The sequence below is a fragment of the Neovison vison genome, chromosome 6 (genome assembly GCF_020171115.1).
Source record: "Neovison vison isolate M4711 chromosome 6, ASM_NN_V1, whole genome shotgun sequence".
NCBI classification, from domain to species: domain Eukaryota; kingdom Metazoa; phylum Chordata; class Mammalia; order Carnivora; family Mustelidae; genus Neogale; species Neogale vison.
In genome coordinates this window covers 107,232,532-107,253,533 of record NC_058096.1, presented here as the reverse complement: position 1 = coordinate 107,253,533, position 21,002 = coordinate 107,232,532, and the positions used below count along the sequence as shown (strand labels likewise).

The 21,002-nt window shown below is 52.9% G+C and overlaps 1 protein-coding gene and 2 non-coding genes across 8 annotated transcripts; all 3 read right to left on the bottom strand.

The window, feature by feature from the left end:
- Positions 1-625: 625 nt before the first annotated feature.
- Positions 626-20,366, bottom strand: EIF4G1 (eukaryotic translation initiation factor 4 gamma 1). Of its 6 annotated transcripts, none has more exons than XM_044251904.1 (34): positions 20,251-20,366; positions 19,374-19,430; positions 19,056-19,149; positions 18,670-18,756; positions 18,147-18,167; positions 17,393-17,569; positions 17,069-17,168; positions 15,868-15,980; positions 14,964-15,056; positions 14,693-14,759; positions 13,590-14,420; positions 13,219-13,307; positions 12,937-13,123; positions 12,464-12,597; positions 12,170-12,331; positions 11,814-12,002; positions 11,418-11,615; positions 11,050-11,196; positions 10,366-10,602; positions 10,071-10,175; positions 9,802-9,961; positions 9,498-9,598; positions 8,786-8,888; positions 8,441-8,543; positions 7,995-8,227; positions 7,530-7,648; positions 7,237-7,409; positions 6,581-6,706; positions 6,338-6,419; positions 4,513-4,611; positions 4,267-4,401; positions 4,082-4,163; positions 3,799-3,939; positions 626-1,254 (listed from the first exon to the last, which is right to left on the bottom strand). In XM_044251904.1, exons 3-34 carry the CDS (start codon positions 19,113-19,115, stop codon positions 1,070-1,072), a joined length of 4,839 nt encoding a protein of 1,612 aa, XP_044107839.1. In that variant the 5' UTR covers positions 19,116-19,149; positions 19,374-19,430; positions 20,251-20,366; the 3' UTR covers positions 626-1,069. The 6 variants fall into 6 exon arrangements, with proteins under 6 accessions (XP_044107839.1, XP_044107841.1, XP_044107842.1 ...); XM_044251906.1 differs by having other exon boundaries at positions 11,814-11,999; XM_044251907.1 differs by lacking the exon at positions 18,147-18,167.
- Positions 9,677-9,752, bottom strand: LOC122911071. Its single transcript, XR_006385396.1, has one exon. It is a non-coding gene; the product is annotated as a small nucleolar RNA SNORD66 (small nucleolar RNA).
- Positions 13,465-13,533, bottom strand: LOC122911072. Its single transcript, XR_006385397.1, has one exon. It is a non-coding gene; the product is annotated as a small nucleolar RNA SNORD66 (small nucleolar RNA).
- Positions 20,367-21,002: the final 636 nt, after the last annotated feature.

Here is a 21,002-nt window from a genome sequence, read left to right as displayed (position 1 = left end):
CCAGGCCGGTGACGTCAGCGCGGGGGCGTGGTCATTCGCGTCACCACCCAAGGCAGGCGGGGCGAAAACGTCACAGCCACGCAGGGGCGGCCTAGGGCCGAGCCCGGAAACACCTCGTCCTCACATCCCAGGCCCGAATGCGGAGCAACCCTGAGGGAAAAGGGTGGGCGGGAACTCACTGGGCCCCGGATGCCAGGCTCGCCGCGTGGGGATGGTCAGACTCCTTGCATCCAGCCCACTCTCTTTTACAGATGAGACCTTGAAGCCATAAAGGACTTCTCTGGCTATTAACAGCTTGAAACGCAGAGCTGCCTCTATACACAGGGGCCTGTATCACAGCCTTCTAGGACAGTAAGTCTAGCAATTGTGTTCTGGAAGCACCCCACAGCTCTTTGTCTCTCCTCCACTAACCAACAGGGCGCCCCAACCATGTCCGTTTCAAGGGTGAACCCTCCCGGACAGTGACCCTCCGACAGCCCCCCACAATCATGGACAGGGGAAAAGAAAAGAGGGGTGCCAGGTTGCCGGGAACAGTGCTATAGCGCCAGCTCTGGAAAGGAGGCTGCCCACCTATCCATACCCCTTCTCCAGAGGGAGCAGGCCATAAAGCAGGGAGGCAGTGAGCTTAATTGAATTCATGTTTAATAATTACAGGCACCGTGCCCCCCCCTTCCCCCTGCCCAGGCAGCAGCAGGGGTGGTGCAGGGGCTGGGGCATATGCCCCCAGCAGCGAGGACGGCAGTCCCATGAGTGATTTTCAGAAAATAAAAAAGGACCCCAGGGGCAGGCGGTGGTGCCCCCCCCACCAAGACACACCAAATTTCAAGACTTTATATATAATATATCTCTGTGCCCCAGGGGGAGGAGAGGGACACCTGGCAGCATCCTGGAGGGGGGGCCCCAGGCAGCCCCACGCCATCCTGCCTCTTCAGCCATTTTATTAGCTCAGACACATCGCACTACAGGCACCCATTGCCACCGCCGCTGCTGCTGCCCCCCCTGCAGTCCGGGCGGCTGGCCAGGCCATCCGAGTGTCCATGGGGCTCCAAGTCCCCGGCCCCACCCGCCCTCAGTTGTGGTCAGACTCCTCCTCCTCTGCCTCACGAAGCCACTTGAAGAAGGCTGTGACAGATTTAAGGGCCACGCCCTTGCCCTGTTGCTCAGCAGGGTCCTTGCTACTCTCCCAGCTGTAGAAGGCATCCTCTTTCACCACATCCTCGTCATACAGCGTGTCAAAGAACATCCGAAGCAGGTCTGCAAGCAGGCAGGACGAGAGCAGTTAAAAGGAGTGCTGCCCACAGCCACCCCACTCCACTCCGAAGTTCCGCGGTTAAAACAAGGGGCCTGCGCTGCCATCCTGATAATTGTGTCTGACCATCCCAGAGTGACTAGGTGGGTCTGTAACAAGATGTTATTCTCATGTTCTAAGAGAGGGTGCACGGTAATGAGTCACAGCAAAACCTTACAAACCTACCCAAGTTTCACCTCAGCAGCTTCACTCATGATATATTTAATAAGGAAAAACTATACACAGAATTGGTACTCCTCAAATTAGGAATGACATTAAGTCCCAGATATATCACTCACCAAAGTCAAGGCTTTATAACCTGGAATGTTCACTGGCCCCCATTATAGATGCCGGTAAACTCAGATCCCAATTCCCTCTTATATTCCACACATATCCTGAACATACAAATCCTCTCTGGCCTTGAGACTTTTACATGTGTTGCATCCTTTGCCAGGAACATCCTCTCTTGTCCCCTTCCTACCGAATTTCTTTAGGCTCAACTCCAGCACCCCTTGCTCTCTGACTCTCTTTCTCCACACATCCTGGCTACTAGTTAAGCCTTCCCAAGCACCTGTCCTAGAAGCACTGAACACAACAATCCCGTAACCCCACACTGCACTGCCAAACTTTCCGAAAGCACAGGGAGCCCAAGAAGCAAACACGTTTTCTTCTGAATACAAAAAGCCTCGGATCTGGAATCCAGGCCTAGATGAAATGCTTACAGCCATCTACGAGAAGCTGCAAGCCAGGATGTTCCTCAGGGTACACACACCCTCAAATCCACAACACCGCTCCCCAGACCCATCCTACAGCAGCAGAGCAGTTATCCCAAACTTGTGTTCTAAATTCCATGCACACCCACCCTGAGGACCTACCCAATTATCCACCCTGTCCTTTATTTCTGAGCCCAAGTTCCTCCCATCTAAACACAAAAGGCCTCCTTTACAACCACTATCTCTTACAACCAAACAAGAGATTTGTCTTTAGACGAGATTAACTAATCTCAAAGATTCTGTCTACACTTGCTATTTTCCTTTCTTCCTGTCTCAGTCAGGTATTACTCAGTTTTTTTCAATCCACATTGCCCCCTCTTCTACCAAATACTGTTTATGCCAGAATGGCCTCCATGTTTTAACACTCCAAAGGCCCTAAATGTTCAGGTCTGCGCCTATGGAACTCTCAAGTAGCACCTAATATTACAGACCACTTCCCTCTCCTAAAATTACTTTGTTCATAGGGCCCTGTCCTCCTCTAATCCCTACCTGGGGGTCCTCCACTTCCTCAACATTCTATCCCAGGCTCTCACCACTCTCCCTCAGGCAATCCCATATCCTCTGGTGACTGGCCACCAACCCTGACTTCTTCCTTTCCAAATGAATTCCCATACCCAGCTGTCTACCTGACATCTCTGATCACCTCCACCCATGGACTGTAAACTCATTATCCAACATTCCTAATTCCCCCAGGCAAATGGTACCACACCATCCCCTCACCTGCTAAAAAGAGCATCCTGGAAGTCCTGTAACTTCCCCGCTCTTATGACCTCTCCTGCCACGTCAGTGTTATGTTTTAATTGTAACCACACAACTCCCAGCTCCCCTACCAATAAGTTCGAGCCACCAAAACACAACCTGCTCCTAATTCACTGCTCTTACCATGTTCACATTCACCCTATTCCAAACCACTCTTCTACTTACTAATGGCCAGGATGATCTAAAAACTTAAAATCCCACAAACCTTTTTCCCAGCCTTAGGCTGAAGGCAAAATTTGTCCCATGGCTTAGACAGCCCTGCAGGACCTGGCCCATGTCTATCTCTCCAGCCCCATCTCGCCTCACACACAACTACTGCTATGTCAAGTCCTTTCTGCCTCATGGCCTTCCTTTACACACAATTCCTTCATTTCAAGTCTCCCCCTCCCATTTGTCATTGGGCTGGTTTGTCAGTTCCTACTCATTATCCCTTACACTAGGTGTCCCCGGAGAGCACCCCGCAGGACCCATCTAACGACACTCATCACCACTGCTAAGACTCCATGCCTACACAAGAACCGAGCTTGACTTAATTACTGCCTAAGTCCCAGTACCTTGGCACATACCTATTTGCCGAATGCACACTCTCAGGCATGTTAACCTAAATCTCAGTCTCCCAATATGGAAAAGGGGATGATAGTTGTGCGAATTAAATGAGGCAAGGAAAGAAAAGCCTCTCCGCCCCCCCACCAGGCCTCAAGAGTACTTGGTCCTTAGAAATCGTAATCACTTCTCACCTCCATGCTCCTAGCATCTAAAAGCTGGCTAAGCAAAAAATGGCAATTAGCCTTCAAAGCTGAGTCTTAACACCTTCCATTTGTAGGCAAGGAAACAAACCCGTGCAGGGGGAAGAAATCAACTACCAGGGCATTTTGCTCTCCAGGGACCACCCCCCTTTCTTGGGTTGAGGCCCTTTCCATGACTCCCCCCACTCTCTGGCAGCACCCCCATCCCCACGCCCTGCGGCCTGGCTCTTACTGGCAGGCTGTTCTAGGGTCACTACAAGGGCCTGGAGGGCGTAGAGCGCCTGCAGCTCCTTTTGCTCATCACACAGGTATTTCTGGAGCAGTTTCGCTCGCGCTTTCAGCACCGCGACATCCACTCGGAGCGGCGTCTCAACTACATGGAAGAAGACAAGAGTTTAAGTGGACTAATGCACCCTCAGCCTGGTCCACAACTAGGAGGTAAACACAAAAACCTCCCCCCCACCATTTGTCTGCTGGGCCCACCCTTGCCCCACCATCTCCCTGGTTCTTCTTACAGATAATTGCAGAATAGCAGACAGTTGTCATGAGGGCTCGAACTAGTGTGTTGGATGCTACCTGCTGCTCACTCAGGTTGGCCTGTGCAGAAGAGAAACAAATGGCCCATAAATTCTCTACCCACACACCAAGAAGAACTCCTCTCCTTTATTCCTCCCTCCAATTTCTCCCAGGAGAAACCTACCTCTATCCAGTCAAACACCCGCTGGTTACTGCTGCCCTCCTTTAGCAGCTTCTCCAGCTGCCTGCTCAGCTCCTCAGAAGAGAGCATCCTTTGGCCAGGAGCTTCTGACTCTTCCGCCAAGGTATACTCCACCTTCTACAAAAAGACCCAGTCAGGAGGTAAATGCACCATGTGAGTGTGCTGAGGGAAAAGGAAGAAGAATGGCCAGTCCCAAATGCTAGAATTAGCCGAACTTCAGGCACAAACCTGTTCAGCGACGAATGCACTGACATCCTGGCCTTCAGGTAGAAATTCCTTCCAACTGAGTCCAGCCTCTTGCCACAGCGTCCCCACCTTTTTGGGACCCTGGAAAAATGAAAGACCAATTCAACAACCTTCTCTCCCTCAAACACCTAGCTCCACAAATGTCACCCAACAAATATTTACTGAAAAACCAACAGGTGCCCACTAGGTGCTCAGGATGTTACAGAGGTGCCAAACAGGCACAGTCTCTCCATGCCTACAGGTGAGTACTGGACAGAGACATCAGCCAAATAATATGTCCACCCAAAGACATAAATCATCTACCCCAGTGCTAAGAACCCGGGGTGTGGAGGGTAGCCTAAGAACCTCTACAGAAGAGGTCATTCAGCTTTCATAGAATTACCTTTACTGACAAAGGTATAAACAACCAAATCCAAAAATCTCATTTGAGCCTTCCGCACTCCTCTATGTTTCTTTTTCTAAAACAGCTTAGTTTTTCATTATTCCAAGCAAACAAATGTTCACAGGAGAGGACAAGTTCTAACAAATATGCCTTTTTGGTTACCAGGTCCAGAAAATTTGAGAAGCAGATATATCCCCCACAATCCCCACATAAACAGTCTGAGCCCATTTTGAGAGGGGACAAAAGATTCTGAACGTTATTACTGTTTGTAACAAAACATACTCAGAATGAGGACATCAACCCTTAGTAAGACAATCGTAGTTTGAATTTTAAAGATGCTAAACCTAATGCCACTGAATGGTCTCACAATTGATACATCTAAACGAACCACCTTAAGTGTTTTAACAGTGTAGCAATAACATGTCCTACAACATGCTGTACCAAGGTTCAATGAAATACTCATAGTTCAATATGCCTCTCTTTTTTCAAAACACAAACTACCCGAATACAGGTTTCTACCTAAAAGGATAAATAAGATGCTGAGAGAACAATTCCTTTCCATTCAAGTCTCATCTGTCCAGGCCCCAGGGGCAGCTAAACTCTTCAAAGTGCTCTTCCCAGCTCTGGCAACCACAAAGTGCCCTACCCACTTGCCTTTCCCGTCTCTCCATCTCTCCATGACATTTGCTTGTCACCACCAACTTTCACAAAGCAGTTTCCAGGACCCTTCTGGGAAAGCTTTCCGTCATGAACATCACCAAAGAGACATTCCTTTGCAACCTCACAATACTCAAGACACTCCATTCTATTTTATTTCACACTGTTTTTATTAAGCCGTTTCTTACTTCTCTCTTCCAGCTCGTTTCCTAACTGTGTTTTATTCACTGTGGTATTCCCATTGTCTAGTATGTGGTTGGTAAATGTTTAAAAAAAAAAAAAAAAAAATGCTAGGGCGCTTGGGTGGCTCAGCGGGTTAAGCCTCTGCCTTCGGCTCCGGTCATGATCTCAGGGTCCTGGGATCGAGTCCCGCATCCGGCTCTCTGCTCAGCAGGGAGCCTGCTTCCCTCCCCTCTCTCTCTGCCTGCTTCTCTGCCTACTTGTGATCTGTCAAATAAATAAAAATCTTTTTTAAAAAGTAAAATAAAAAAATTTTTTAAAAATGCTAGTTGAATGAATGACTCAATCAATCAGGGACTTAGGGTCTTAGATTGCCAGTCTCCTCTAGTCTTGCCCAGAACTCATGACAGGAACTGGTCTGAGAGTGCCAGCCTCAACATTTCCTCTTCCCAGTACCCAACACAGCACTACCATCACCATTAATCCCATCCCACCAAAGGACCATAAGGCATCAGGGTCACGGCAACTGGCCAAAACCACGCGGCAGGAAGAGAAGTTTCAAAATGTCCCCCAAAGGCTCTCACTTACCATGCTTTTACACAGAAGCCCCAGAATCTCCAGCAACAGGGAAGCAGCTTTGCCCAGGGGTCTCAGAGGTTTTGTAATCTCCCTAAAGAGAAAGAAAAATACAGTGAGTGTGGATAGCCTCCAAAGCTCTCTCAGTACACTACCCCATCCCTCCCTAAACCCAGGCATTGGACCTGCCATATATGCCTCCTTCCCCAACTTTCTTGTTTTTACCTCCCCTGAATCCCACTAAAGAGGGCTTACCTGAAAAGCTCCCCCATAGGTATCCCACCTTCCTGCAGAATGGGCGTTACGAGTTCTGCTAGGTAGAGCCATACATGGGGGATGTCAATTTCCATGTCTTCAGCCAATTCTAAGATTTCATACAGCCTGCAAATGGAATTCAAAGTCAGGGCATTCTAGGGGTACCCATTCTAGGGGTCAATTGAGTGTCCAATTCCCTGATTTTAGCTCAGGTCATACCTTGGGGTTCCGGAGCAGAGCCCTGTGGCAGGCTCTACACTCAGAGGGGACTCTGCCCGAGGATTCTCTCCCTCTCGCTCTGCCCCTCCTCCCACCTTCCCCCTCTCTTTCTCCTCTCTCTCTCAAATAAAAATAGATCTTTAAAAAAAAAAAGGCCAAGGCCTTCTAGCAAAGGCAAGCCGGGGCCCAACTCTCCTTCTGGGGCAACATGGCATTGTTAAAGGATCAACTGTGGGGCCCCTTGAGAACACTTCCTAAACATAGGGCAATTATCTCAAGCTATAGCACACTCTGTCCTTGCACAGTACACCCTACCCCTGCCGGAAGTAACGCTGACCAGGCTGGCTGAGGAACCACTCTTATCCAAGGCTGCATGGGTCCTACAGAGGCGGGAAGTCTGTGGGTATGTCAAAGTAGAAGGCCCTCAGAAGGCATACCCTTGGTAGTACTGAGCAGTGGAGAGGTGCCCGGCAAGGAGCAGCTGGTGCAGCAGCCGCCCCATATGCTCCCGAGCGATGGTGCTGCGCTCCAGTGTTGACTCAATGCCATGCCGCACAAAGATGAAGAGCAGGGATGGGGAGGCCAGCTCCTGTACGCACTGCACTGCCTCCTGCAGGGGTGCAGGAAGGAGGGAGAGGGCAGTCACCGTCTGCTCCCGGCCCCATGCTCCATGCCTACCAGCACATGTCCCACCCGCTCTGCTGTCACTCAGACCCCACCTACTGCCCACCTTCATGTCATTGAGATGGAGGTATTCCTCAATGATGGCCTTGGATTTCTTCTCCAGCTCTTCCTCGGAAAGTGCAGCCTTTGGGGGGCTCACCGGGGGCAGGGTGGCTTCTCGCTTCACTGCAGGGGGAAGAACAGATTGGAGAACCCTTAGTTCTTCTTTTTAAGACTTTATTTATTCGAGAGAGAAAAAGTGAGAAACAGAGCAGAGAAACAGAGGAGGGGCAGAACGAGAGAGAGAGAAGCAGACTCCCTACTGAGCAGGGAGCCGGTCATGGGCAGGATCCTTGGAGCCTGGGATCATGACCTAAGCCCAAGGCAAGACACTTAACCGAATGAGTCACCCAGATGCCCCATGGAGACTCTTTGGTTCTAATTTTCCTAGCAAGAAAGGCCTGGAGCTCTGAAGATTGGAGACTGGCTAGTCCAAAACCCACACCTTTCCCTTCCTCTCCCAGCCCCTTACCGGCATCGCGCCCGCGGTCCCGATCCTCTGTCAGGCTAGCTGCCTTGCGCAGTCCCTCAGGCTGGGAGGGCCGCTCTCTACTCCGCTCCTCCACTTCCTTGCTAAAGCTCCGCTTGGTGGCAGGTGTCCGAGAGCGATCGAGCCGGTCCCCACGGTCACCTCCCCGTTCACTCCGGTCTAGGCGGTCTCCCCGGTCCCCAGCTTTCTCACCTCTTTCCCGACTCAAGCTACTCCTGGAGAAAAAAACAGGCATGTCACCTCTCACTTGTACTGCCTAGGCTAAGCCCCCTCATATAGCTATCATCGGGCCTAGTTCCTAGCATCAGGAATGTGCCCGAATTTAGTTAGGGGTGCTGAGCATTACAGGTGTGAGAATTCCTATGGCAACCACCGAAGACCAATCACAGTACGCCCCGCATGAAAAAAAGGCACCCAGGAAACCTCACCTCTGTACCACACGTCTGCTATCTGTGCTTTCTGTAGGTACTGCTTGTTGAAGGGCTGAGAAGCGGTTCAAGGTACTAGTAGCTGGACGAGCAGCTTCTGATGCTGGGGAGGCAGAAAGCCCAGATCAAACTCTCTTCCTACTTTCTTCCACTCTATCTCCTACTCGCACTTTAGGACATTTGGTCCTACTCCCCACACGAACAGTTCTTTCAGTCCCTAGTCCCAAGCACAGACCTCCTGTTATTACCTAACCACACTATACCAAAAGCCTCCCCTACAACCAGGGCTCTGCCCTCAAGAAAGAGGATTAACAGTCACCCAACTCTCTACAGTGGCCTCCATACCTGCATCGGAGGGCTTGGCTCCTGAGCCCCCACTGCTGCCCTTGCCCCAGCTCAATCGTCCTCCAGGTGCAAAGAGCTGGTTGTTAGAATCAATGGAGCCAGGCTGAGGAAGGAAATGGAATGGAGAAGTCATGAATCTGATCTGGCCAAAGCCCACTGCTACACAGTAGCAAACAGCCTAGACCAAGAGCCTGGCAAACTTTTCCTGTAAAAGGCCAAATAGTAAATACCTTAGGCTCTGCAGGCCATACAGTTTCTATTTCAACTATTCCACTCAGCCACTATAGCACAAAGGTGGTCACAGATAATACTTAAGGAGAATGATTATGGTTGTATTCTAATAAAACCAAGGACACTGAAATTGACATTCTGTGTAACTTTATAATACATAATATCATCTACTTTATTCTTTTCAACCATTAAAAACCCGTAAAGGCCACCTGTTAGCTGTGGAATATAGAGAAGCAAGAAATAGGCCGGATTTGCACTCTGAGTTTGCTGATCACTGGCTCAGACAAACGTGAATACACCCCCTTGAGTTGGCAGTCCTGTCTCTAGCAAGCTAACAGTTAGTCCAAGAGGAAAAATTCAGTGGCCACCTTTCCAACTTCAAAGAGTGAGGGCACCAAGATCCAAACCTAGGCTCAGTGCCTGTCTGATCACTCTTTACCCTCCCACGGCCACCATCACCCTCTCCAATACACCCCCCTACCTTCGTGATCTTGGTGAGTCGTGAGGTGTCAATAGGGCGGCTGCCCTTGCTGATGGGGACTGTGTTCCAGCCACCATCATCCACAAGTGGGAGGCCACGGCCTGGGACAAAGAGAAGAGCATATTGCAATAATGAGTACCTCCTAGCACCCTATCACCTGGGGCCGCCCCCAGCCCCTCTTCCTCAGATCCTCAGTTCCATCATGTGGTCTCAGTGGCCCAGACACGTGGCACTAACAGGAAGTCATCAGTGGAAAGCATAACCCCTCACTCTGCCCCCTCCTTAATCTGAGCCTCAAACTCACTAATGGGTGGGCCTGGAGGGCCACCCCGACGCTTGTCGCTGCCCTTGGCCATCAGCTGTTGCACTTTTACATGTTCCCAGTGCTCCTCCATCTCAGCCTCCTTGTGAATCTGGTCAATAGTCTTGGGACCCTGGTCCCCACGGCGTGGCACCCAATTGCTCTGCGGGGACAGAAGACCAGTCACAAGGTCACCGTATCTGAAGCAATGTCGGGAACCGGGGCACCATGTACAGGAAGCAGACCGGCAGTGGGAAGGAAAGGACACACACCCGTCGCAGATCCAGCACATCTTGCAGCATAAAGCGGATTCGGGATGAAGTCTTCTTTTCCTTAATGATTTTTTCCATCTGGTTGAAATACTGATCCATTCGGGGCTAGAAGAGACCAAGGGATCAGGTCAGAAACCGGTAATATATCCCCCCGGCGACAGGCCCGGCCCCTCCTCAGACCCTCAGCTCCATCACTGGGGTTTGGCGGCCACACAGCAGCCCAGCAAGGAGCTGGTGAGCCAACAGCAGACCCCAGGCACTTCAGCCGTCCCACTCCACATCCCAGGACCCCTACCTTGGCTTTTTCAAAGTCCAAATCTTTGCCAATGGTAGTGAGCAAACGACAAAGGCATTCAAGGGACTCTTCGTCATGGTTCTTAAGTAACTTGACCACACAGTCATGCATTATCGCCTCTGTTAACATCTTCAGCTTAAACAACTCGCCAATAAATTTAATATTCCCTAGCGAGCGCCGCCGGGCTATGTCTCGAGCCTCTTCCAACTCTTCCTTCAGGCGTCCCCGTTCCTCTGCCTGCCAGTTATAAGACAGAAATCCATGAGAGAGGTACCCAGACATTGGATTAAAACCCTTCTCTTGGGGCGCCTGGGTGGCTCAGTGGATTAGGCTGCTGCCTTCGGCTCAGGTCATGATCTCAGTGTCCTGGGATCGAGCCCCGCATCGGGCCCTCTGCTCAACAGGGAGCCAGCTTCCCCCTCTGTCTCTGCCTGCCTCTCTGCCTACTTGTGATCTCTCTGTCAAATAAAATCTTTAAATAAATAAATAAATAAATAAATAAAAATTTAAAAAATAAAATCCTTCTCTCCTCCACTATCTGGATTCCCAACCCTAGCAGCAAGCATTCCTGCCTTAAGGCAGAAAAGCCCCCAAAATACCATCGCCCCCAGCCCCCTTTTACCCTCCACCCCAGCACGTAGCAGAGCAGCAAGAGGCGGGCAGAGCACTTGGTGCATTCCTCACCGTGGCAGCTTCATCCATCTCTTTTTGCTTCTTCTCAAAAACTTCATCATCATCTTTGTCTTTTTCAAACTCTTTCTGACATCGATTCAGTAACAGTTTTCGGAAGTTCACAGTCACTGTTGGCTTTTCTGTAGTGGGCACTTTCAGCTGTACGTCAGAGAACATCACATGTAGATGGGTCCCGAGCAGGCAGACCCTCCCAGAGTCTTTAGCTACCTAACCCAGGAAGACCCTTGGCCCCCACTCTGCCACCTCCTGCCTGCCATCAACAGCACAGGCTGGAAGAGAACCAAGAAGCTGAACTCAAGAAGTCTTAGGAAAAGAAGGAGGAGACTAGACCACAAGGGTTAGTAACAGCGGAAACTAACCGCCATGAGGCAGCGGCACATGTTGGCATAGGCCACGGAGAAGTTGGGCTCTGAAATGGCCTTCTCGAAGATAAGGTCAATGACCCCTTTGAGGCGTTCCTCAGTGTCAATGGCCAGCTGCGTCACCTGCTTCATCAGCTGCTGGAACATCTGGGGTGTCAGCTTATTCAGGATGGAGCGCACCCTGCGGAACAGGTCCTGGGAGAGGGAACAGAAAAGACACAGAATCCAGTGAGGTTCTCAGAAGAGGTCGGTGGGAGAGTGGGAGAGATGAGAGAGGGTGGTATGGGACTCAAGTAGCCACCAGTGGTAAGAATGACAGAAACAAAGAGGGCAGAGCTGGCTCAGAAAGCAGAGCTGAAGAGAAGAAACAGCAAAAGCAGCACTGGCCAGTACCTGGGTTTTGCTGCCATCAGCATCCTCTTCCCCTCGATCCTTATCAGCGGCTGTCCGCTTGCTGCTGGGTTTCCAGGCTTTCTCTGCTTTGTTCAACTTTATATCTTCAGTCATTAACACTGTGGCAATGATCTTGCGGGGTTCCTTTCGGGGGCCCTGCTGAGAGCGCCGGGGTCCCAGACCAGCCTGCTAAGCAAGGGGTAAGGACGAGTGAAGACACAGAGCAAGTCAGCAGAACCCTTTACAGTGCTATTATCACACAGTATCAGGGCAGATGCCCCCTCCCCTCAGCAGGACAAGGGAGCCATCCCCTCACCCCCCTTGACCATCTGTCCCTCTAGCCCAATCCCACTCACCGGCCCTCGGGGCAGCTCCCCACCTGGACCACCCCTCGGGGGCCCACGGTTGCTGAGGGCTGGTCGGCCAAGGTTGGCAAAGGAAGGAGTGAAGTCTGGACCACAATTTATGCCTTGAAGTTTAGTAGGAGGGTCCATTGACCGCAGTGGTGTTTTATTGGCCTGCAAAGGGGACAGGGAAGGCGTGAGAAAGAGGCTATGGCTCCTGACTACTCTTTGAGACCTCAGGCCCCTCCCCCAGCCAGCCAGCCAGCCAGCAAGCCCGAACAGACCCTCCCCCTCAAGCCTACCAACCTTATCCAACACCACATCGCTGATATGGGGCAATCCCTCCGGCTTCTGCATGCTGGCAAAGATGAACTGAAAGCCAAGGAGGAACTCACGGTCGTAGCGCTTTTTCTCCTCAAGGTTTAGAGGCTTCCACTGATCTACGAAGAAGACGAGATGAACCAATCATACCTTTGTCTCTCAGGGCCCTGGCAACAGCACCCAACCCTTCTGAACCTTTCTTTCAGGATATCAGACTTTTTTTTTTTTTTTTTAAGGTTTATTTACTTATTTGAGAGAGTGTGCGCACGTGCACACGTGCAAGTGAGCAGAGAGAGAGAGAAAAAGCATGGGGGGTGGGGAGGGGCAGTGGGAGAGGAAGAAGCAGGCTCCCCACTGAGCAGGGAGCCCATATAGGGCTCAATCTCAAACCCTGGGATCATGACCTGAGCCCAAGATAGATGCTTAACCCACTGAGCCACCCATGCGCCCCAGCATACCTGACTTATACTCATACTTCTGTTCCCCAGGCTGGATGTTCTCTGCATTGTGAATTTTGTCTTCCTTTGAGTCCCAGGTCTCGTCTGCTTCCTCGGGCCTCGGTGGTGCACTACTGCCCTCAGGCTCCGGACCAGAACTGGTGCCCACAGGAGGCTGATTCTCCACTTCTGGTACTCCTGAGCTCACCTGTAAACATAGGATATTCCGTTTTGGTTGCAGTATGACTAGTGTTCATACCCAAACTCTGTCCTCTTTCCTCCCTTACTTTCTGGCTCCCTTACCTCCTTGAAGGCATCCAGAATGTCGCCTACAGCCTCCTTCTTATTGAGCTCCTTAATTTTCCGTCTCCTCTTTGGCACAGACACTGCCACTGTTTGGAGGGGGGAGTGGGTAACAAAATACGAATAACTTACGAAGTACCCCTAATCCCTGGGGAAATTAAAAAAGAAAAAAGCAACTACTCTACAGTATTTCCTCTTTCCATCACACCACTTGAGACTTAAAATTCCTTAATCTTGGAATTTTATCTCTTGGGTTCCATCAAGGGCTTCTATGACCCAGATATGGTGGGCACAAATGAGAGGTCATCAATAAAGAAAAAAAACGCACGCTTTCCAGCCCACCCCATCTCCATCATCCAGCCACACCTTACCTTGGGTGGTGGCTGCTGCCTCCAAATTCTGCGACAGGTGGGCTGCAACAGGGGTGCTCTCCGGGGGAAGAATTTCCTCTCCTCCCTTCTGACCCTCAGTGTCTCCTGCTTCTCCTTCTTCCTCCTCTTCCTCCTCTTCCTCCATTTCCTCCTCCTGAGCTGGGGAAGTAGCTGGAGGAGCCATAGCCGGAATGGCAGAGAGGACGGTGGGGGAAGCCACTGATGCGGGAACCTCCTTGGCCTGCTCCTCCGGCTCACTGACTGGGCTTAAGTCCACAGCTGGTGGCGAGGGGGCTCCGTTGAGCAGTTCCTCAGGTTGGGCAGTTGGAGCAATGGGCACGGGGGATTCAGAGGGACAAGCTTGGGGAGGGAGAGGAGCAAGCTCTGGGCTCGACTCCACCTCTGGTTCCAGATCCTCAGATGGGACCAAGCCATTTGGTTCAGGAAGAATTTCCTCTTTGTGAGATGCAGAGGGGGTGGAAACCTGGAGAGGACTGGAAGAGAACTCAGACTCTGGAATCGGTTTGCTAAGTGTCACTTCTACTTCCAGTATGGGTTCAGCGAGGGGAGTGGGTTCTGGAGAGAGGCAATATGGCTCCCCAGGTTCACGGGGCAGAGGGGTGGATTCTTCTACAGACATCTGGATCATCCCTGTTGTCACAGTGTCCCCAGGAACAGAGAGGACTGCGAGATTAGGCTCAGACCCCGGTTCCAAGATTGGGGGTGGTGATGGGGTCGGACAAGGTGATGAAGGCTGGGATTCTGAAGGGCTGTGTTCTGGGCCAGGCAGGCCCGGCCGGCTCCCAATGATTGCTCCCTGGGACCGATCATCTACACCACAGGAAAGAAGACGAGTCATTAAAGGCAGGCCTTTACTGATGTTGTCCCCCCTCCTCCCAGCCAAAACATTCCCAGCCTAACACCCACCCCTGCAATCTTATCCCACCTTAGCCTTTCCCCCTCTCACGCAACATCTAGTCCATTCGCAAAATCCCACTACCCATTCTTCTCTGGCACCCAGGTCAAGTTACTCCACCTCCTCAGCATGTGAAATTGTCACCCTCCTTGTCCCCATAAAAGCTCTGCCCTACCTGCTCACTTACCTGGCCGGACAACAACAGCAACCTGGGGTGTCTCCCCATTAGCTTGAGGCTCCAGACCGCCTCCCGTCTGCAGGACACAAAGGGTTACCAAATTTGCCCTGAAGAGGCCCACAACCCTTCTCTACTAGAGCCATTGCTATTTTAACTCTGCCTAAAAATCCAGGAAAACAGGGAAAGAAATCCCTTAGTTGAAAGAAAAGATCAAAAGACTTGGCAACCCAGGTCAGAACAGCCATCCTAGCCAGGGCCTCACGCAAAGATCAGACAATACCTGGGGAGGGGTGGGTGTGGAGGCGGTGCGGGCCCCAGACATGATCTCCTCTGTGATATCCTTCCCTCCTTGGTTTGGATCTCGAATTCGGATCTGGGGAAAGAAAGCTCCGGGATGAGTAGGAAACAGGAGGAGCCCACCTCTCCACCCTGCCCCACTCCTAAGACTCCAGGCCAACCCCCCACCCCCCACTGGGAAGGTGGGTGGGTGCCAGAAACCCCATGAGTTCTACTGTCAACCCATCCAGCTCATCTTGTACTCCCTCCCCTGGCCCCCAACCCCTAAGAGACCCTTGACCTCACAGAGCAGCCCCGTACATCACAATGCCCCTCCCTCCATCAGCCCTGCCCCACCAGCAGTCCCCAAGTCACTGGCTGCACACCATGGGGCCCAGGACCCCCATCTAGCACCCATACAGCTCACTTGTGGCTAGTCTGCCTGATCTCTGGGGGCAGGGCCCAGATCCAGTGGGTGGAGCCAGGGTGACTCAGCGGCTTCCCCAGCCCTGGCACCCTATTCTGGGCACCACGCCCAGGGCTTGAGGATTGAGCAGAGGCGGAGGCCTCAAGAGCTTCCAGGACTGGGAGGTGGGGGGTGGGGCCACAGAAAACAAACGATTTCCAAGACAAGCCACCAGAAACGTAAAACCAAACATAGATCTTATGGACCCCCAGAACCTGGGTCTCTAAGGAACCCCCGCAGGAGCCTCTTCAGTCCTCCCATGAGCCACTTCTACACTGAAGTCTTAGTCCGTACAAAGAAACTAAGCACTTCAGAGATCTCCATTCTCTAACCACTCCCAGCTGAAGATCTCCTTCCTCAACTTTCTGCTCCCTGACCCACAATGTGCCTGACCTTGATTCTCCCTCTCCCAGATGTCCCAGAGCCCCTTGCTGCTACTCACGGTCTTCCGCTCCCTCTTGGGAGCAATCTGGGGTGGCTGGTTCATCAAAACTGGGGCGGGGGCGACACCAGTGGGAAACTGCTGCACACCCTGGGCTGGGTAGTAGGCGCCAGCTTGGGGGAGGGGGAGAGACACAGAAAGGAAGAATGGCGGCAGCGTCAGGGCCCAGCCATATACAAACGACTGCTTGAACGCCTCCCATCCCCAGAACCTCTCATCACCCACAGCCGGCCCCTTGCCCTGCCCCACCCACCTGCCCAAGGGAATTAGGTGTCTATCAAAGCTGGGGAACCAGTCTGAACTGCGTTTATAAGAATTCCTGACACTGACATACACCTCGTAGACAGGCACTCCTTCCCCACCACATACCAGTTACCACTACCAGGACTTTTATTTCACTTCTACCCTATAAGGTATTATGTATGCCCCCAACCCCCAGCAACATACACGCATGTATTCTGAGGGAGCAGCAACTACTTAACCTGAAACAGAATCAGGTCTTTGGCTGGGATTGAGAAAGACAGATTTGCCAACCCTGTTCCACTCAACCTGAGTTCAGTTCCAGTCTCCAGCCCTTTACTAAGGGGCAAGGAAACAAAGAGTAACATTATGAACCAGGCCCAGGATGTGGAAAAATTAATTCCTTAAAGCAATGGTCTCCAAAATGGGATGTGTTCTTTAATCTCATCCGTAATCTCCACTTGTTTTTAACAAGCAACATTAAGTGTGTTGTTTAAATGATGCATGTGTATAAACAAACAAAAACATACATGTATTAGAGGTACATACTCAAAATTTTTCCTGATAGATGATCAAAAAATTTTGGAAACCACTGCCATAAAGAACAGACTAATCCTTCCCTAGAACATAAATGAAAAACAGCTACAAAACCTCCCAAATCCACGTTACATGGGCTCCCACCAACCATGGAACAAGTGTCACGGGGAATGCTTACTAAGAGACCCTCAAACTTGTGCCTTGGACACAGGGAGGACTCCCAACTCTCGCCAACAGGATAAAATGCTCCCTGTCCCCCCACCCCTCCACCCAACAGCAGTTTCACATTAAGCACCGATCCCTACTACCTACTAACTCTATCGTTTTTAGACCGAGGAATGAGCCTAGGAAGAGGCTAGGAATTCGTGGGTGAGTTTAGATGCTCCCTGGGACTCACTCCCATCGCACTCCCTCCTCTGCTTACCGTAAGTCCCAAACTCTGTAGGGCTCGCACCCGGATAGAAGCTTGGGGCTCCTGGCTGTACAGGATACTGCTGTGTTGGGACAACATATGTGGAACGCCCCTGATGGGAAAGAGGGAGGAGGAGGGGAGAGGAGTTGAGGGAGCTATGAGTACCGTATCAGACTACAAAGAGAATGCAAGGTATGACAGGACAAGACACTGTGGGCAATGATGAGAAGGAAGTCCCACCACTGCAGAAGAAACGGGACTGGAGGTCAGGGTAGGGGAGAGGAGGGTTGGGGTTTAAGGTTCCGAGGCTTCCAGCCCCCAAGCCACCAACCTCACCTGTCCAGGGATGTAGTAGGCCCCTTGGGAGGCTGAGTAGGAGATCTGGGAAGGGATCATCATTACTTGGGATCCAGCAGGGTAGACATGGGCAGCTGGGCCAGGGCGGGCGGGGGCTGCACTCTGCACTCGGGTGGCTGCACTGCTTGGGGGCTGGGCCCGGCTGGGGTAGAAGTGCTGTCAAGAGGAAGGAAGGCAGTTGGTGTTGGGAAGGGAGGAAATGGGACAGCAAAATGGCACTCCACAATGTCTCTCATCTGGGGAGAAGTACTGGGGGCTCTGGAGCACAAGGGCCAATCCTAACTCACTTGACCAACTGATGGTTAAGTGGCCCCTGGTACTCACATGTAACCTCCACATTCAGGTATGCGCTTTGCACTCCATGAATATTTACTTCCTCACTGCCGTGCATTCTCATGTCACCTCTACCAGGCTACCCCTCTGCAAAGGCTCCCTAATACCCAGATGCATCATGCCTAAGTAAAGCCCTTTTGGGCAACATACTCCCCAGCATGCATTGCTCCACCCTAAGGTACAGAGGAGCTAACCACTAACATGCAACAGTCTCCCAGTTCCCAGATATGCACTCTGCCAAGATCTAGCCTCTAACATGCATCACTCGGCGTCAGACTGAGAACCTTAACAGCAGACGTGTCCCCACCCTGAAGACCCGGTCCCTGTGTCTAGCCCTGGACTAGGGTGGAGGTTAAGGGCGAGACCACAAGAGGGTCCAGGATTAGCAAAGGGGTATTACCTGCAGAGACCTGAATCCTCCCTGAGAGCACATGGGGACAGGAAAGAAGAAAATTATCCCCAAGGTGATGAGGGAGAAAAAATGAAGAAGCAGGACAAGAATGCTCCCACTTAGTGAGGAAGAATTTAGGGAACAGAGAAAGGCAAGAACCAGCTGGAGTGATTATCTCGCCATAGTGCAAAAAGAAAGAAGGGAAGGGGAATGGAGCATTCACAACCCCCTAGCAAAAGGAGGAAAGAGGAAAACAGGAGTTGGCAGCAGGGCCCAAAGCACTGCTCCCAATTCTCAAGGCACCAGGACCCCTAATAATGCCACCCCCACCGATTCCATACTCCCCAAGGGGCTGCCCACCGTAAGTAATCAACAGCACGAAGTGCAGAGCCGCATGAAAGAACACAAAGCAACTGTCAGGAAATTGGGGCAGGTACAGGGCCTCCAGAGTTTCCATCCTAGGCCCAAAACTGGCCTAAACTTTCCATGGCTCCCACCCAGGCCCCCTACTCCCCTCCCCACAGCCCCTCACCTGGCGGGGCTGAGAAGGCGTGTTCATTTGTGTCGCTTGTGGCGTACTGAACACCACCGGTGCTGTCTGCCCCGGGGGAAACGCTGGCTGAAGGGGGGGAGACCAGAGTTCAGCAAGAGGGGAAACCCGGGTGGGGCAGAAACCTAAGCTGGTAAAGTAAGGGGAGCAGACCTGTGGCAGGAGCTTCAGCAGTCCACATGCCCCCTCTTCCCCATGACAGCCCCTGAGAACAGCCCAGGGGCCCTGTCTCAATTTGGCAGCAGGAAACTGCACTTTGCCCTGACACAGATGGGGGTGGGAAAATCCAGAGGTTGGAACCTGTTCCTGACCAGCTGCCCGATCTCCCCCACCCCCATCCCAGTCTCTACTAATTCCTCCCTAATTACCTGTGGGAGTCCAGGGGATGGGGCAGGTGGGGGGCCTGTGGGCTGTGGAGCTTTGTTCATTTCATTTGGTGCCACATCAGGGTCCCCCCAGCACCTGTTAGGAAAGAGTGGAGGTCGGAAAGGGGAAGGGACCCAAGCTTAAGGCAAATGGGAGTGGGGGAGGGGATGAAGCAAGGGCTGGGTCCCACACAGAGTCCCAGAGGAGTGAAGGGGGTGAAGGAGCAGAAAAGAGCCATCTTACCTCCCCACCAACACGTTGTCAAACCCGCGTCACCTCCAACCACCCCCCTGGTCTGCTGAAACAGCCCCCTCACTCACCCCCTCGGTTAAGAATAAGTCCACGGTGCGGCCTACAGGTTCTGGGCATCCGAGGGCCTGGGGTTGGGAGGTGAGGGGTATCAACCTGGCTCCGCGGGGCCCAAGACCAACCAGACCGGAAATTCCAGGTCTCGCTGGCTCCAGGCTCCCGGATCACAAACGGAGCTAGCAGCTTCGGCCGTGGTGTCCCCACCCCCCACCTGGGGACACCCGGTTCGGGGGCCAGGCCCAGGGGCACACAAGGCACGCCTGCTGCGGGTGGCCGCGGGGGCACCCTCACGGGGCCAGACGGAGGCCTGCCGCCGCCCAGGAGTGGAGGCCAGGAAGGGCGGGAGTCGGGCCGTAAAACGCCAGGCGGGCGGCGGCCGAAGAGGAGCCGGTTCCTAGCAAGTGAGGGTCGGCCCGGAGGGCGGGCGGGGCCGGGGGCTCCTCCCTGCCCGCCGCTGCCGCCTCCCTCCCCTGCGCCCTCCCTGCGCAGCGCCGGCCAGTGCCAAAGAACAACGTGTCACTTCCCGGCGGCCGGGCCGCAAAGGGGGGAGGGGGCGGTGGGCCGGGAGCCGCGGTGCCTGCGCCCGCGGAGCCCCCTCGGGTCAGGCCGAGGTGGCACTTCGCGGCCGGAGAACCCGGCACCCTACCAGCCCACGGGGACCGCATATTCCGGCCCCGCGCTCCCCCACCCCCACCCAGCAGTCAGGCCGGGCCAGGCCGGGCACACGTGGGCCAGGGATCGGGCCCTGGCGGGTCGGGGCCTGAGCTTGGGCCGCGGGGCCAGGGCGCCGGGGCGGCTGCGCAGGGCGGCCGGTCCCGGCCCGGATGGCGGCGGATGCGGGGGGAGGGGGTGGGGGGGCCGGGTCGGGCCCGGACATGGCGGCTTTACCTTCAGTCTCCTTCAGTCCGCGCGGCCGAGCCCCACGCAGCCGCACAGACGTAGTCCACAACCATTTCCGGCTCCCCGCACAGATCCCGCTCGGCGGCCACCGCTTCTCCGCAGGCGCAGCCGGCGCCCCCACGTGACCGGCGCAGAGGGCGGAGCTGCGCTCGGCGCCGGGGAGTACAGACGATTTGCCCCGCCTCGTCATGTGACAGTCATTGCCCGCCCCCTTGTCCCCTCCCGAACTTTGGAACTTCCAGACCGACCCCCCTCTGCGTCTCTGTTCCGCTGTTCTTTTAGTTCATTCATTCTTTGAACAGGCATTTATTGAGTGCATACTAAGTACTAGGCCAGTGGTGGCGGCGGCGGGGCGGGGCGGGACGGGACGGGACGGGGCGGGGCGGGGTGGGGAGCGTGTTGAGAATACCGAAATTAAAGACTCGGTCCTGCCAAAATAAATCATGATACGAATACGTAAAGAAATAAAAATTATGCAGCCTTTGAAAATAAAGTGAAATACCTATTAAACTGAATACTAAGCTAAAAGGACTGAAACATTCTAAGGAATTCGTACGAGAAAATTTGCCTTAAAAGATCAGCCACTAACGTGGGAGGGACAAAAGTCAATCATGGAAAGTTCAGAATAATGGTGGAAGAAGTAATCCCAAAATTCCTGCCGTGCAGCCAAAAGACTTTTGGCACCAGGAGGAATCGTCCTAGAGCCACAGCCAAATTCACATACTCAAATAGCCTGGGTT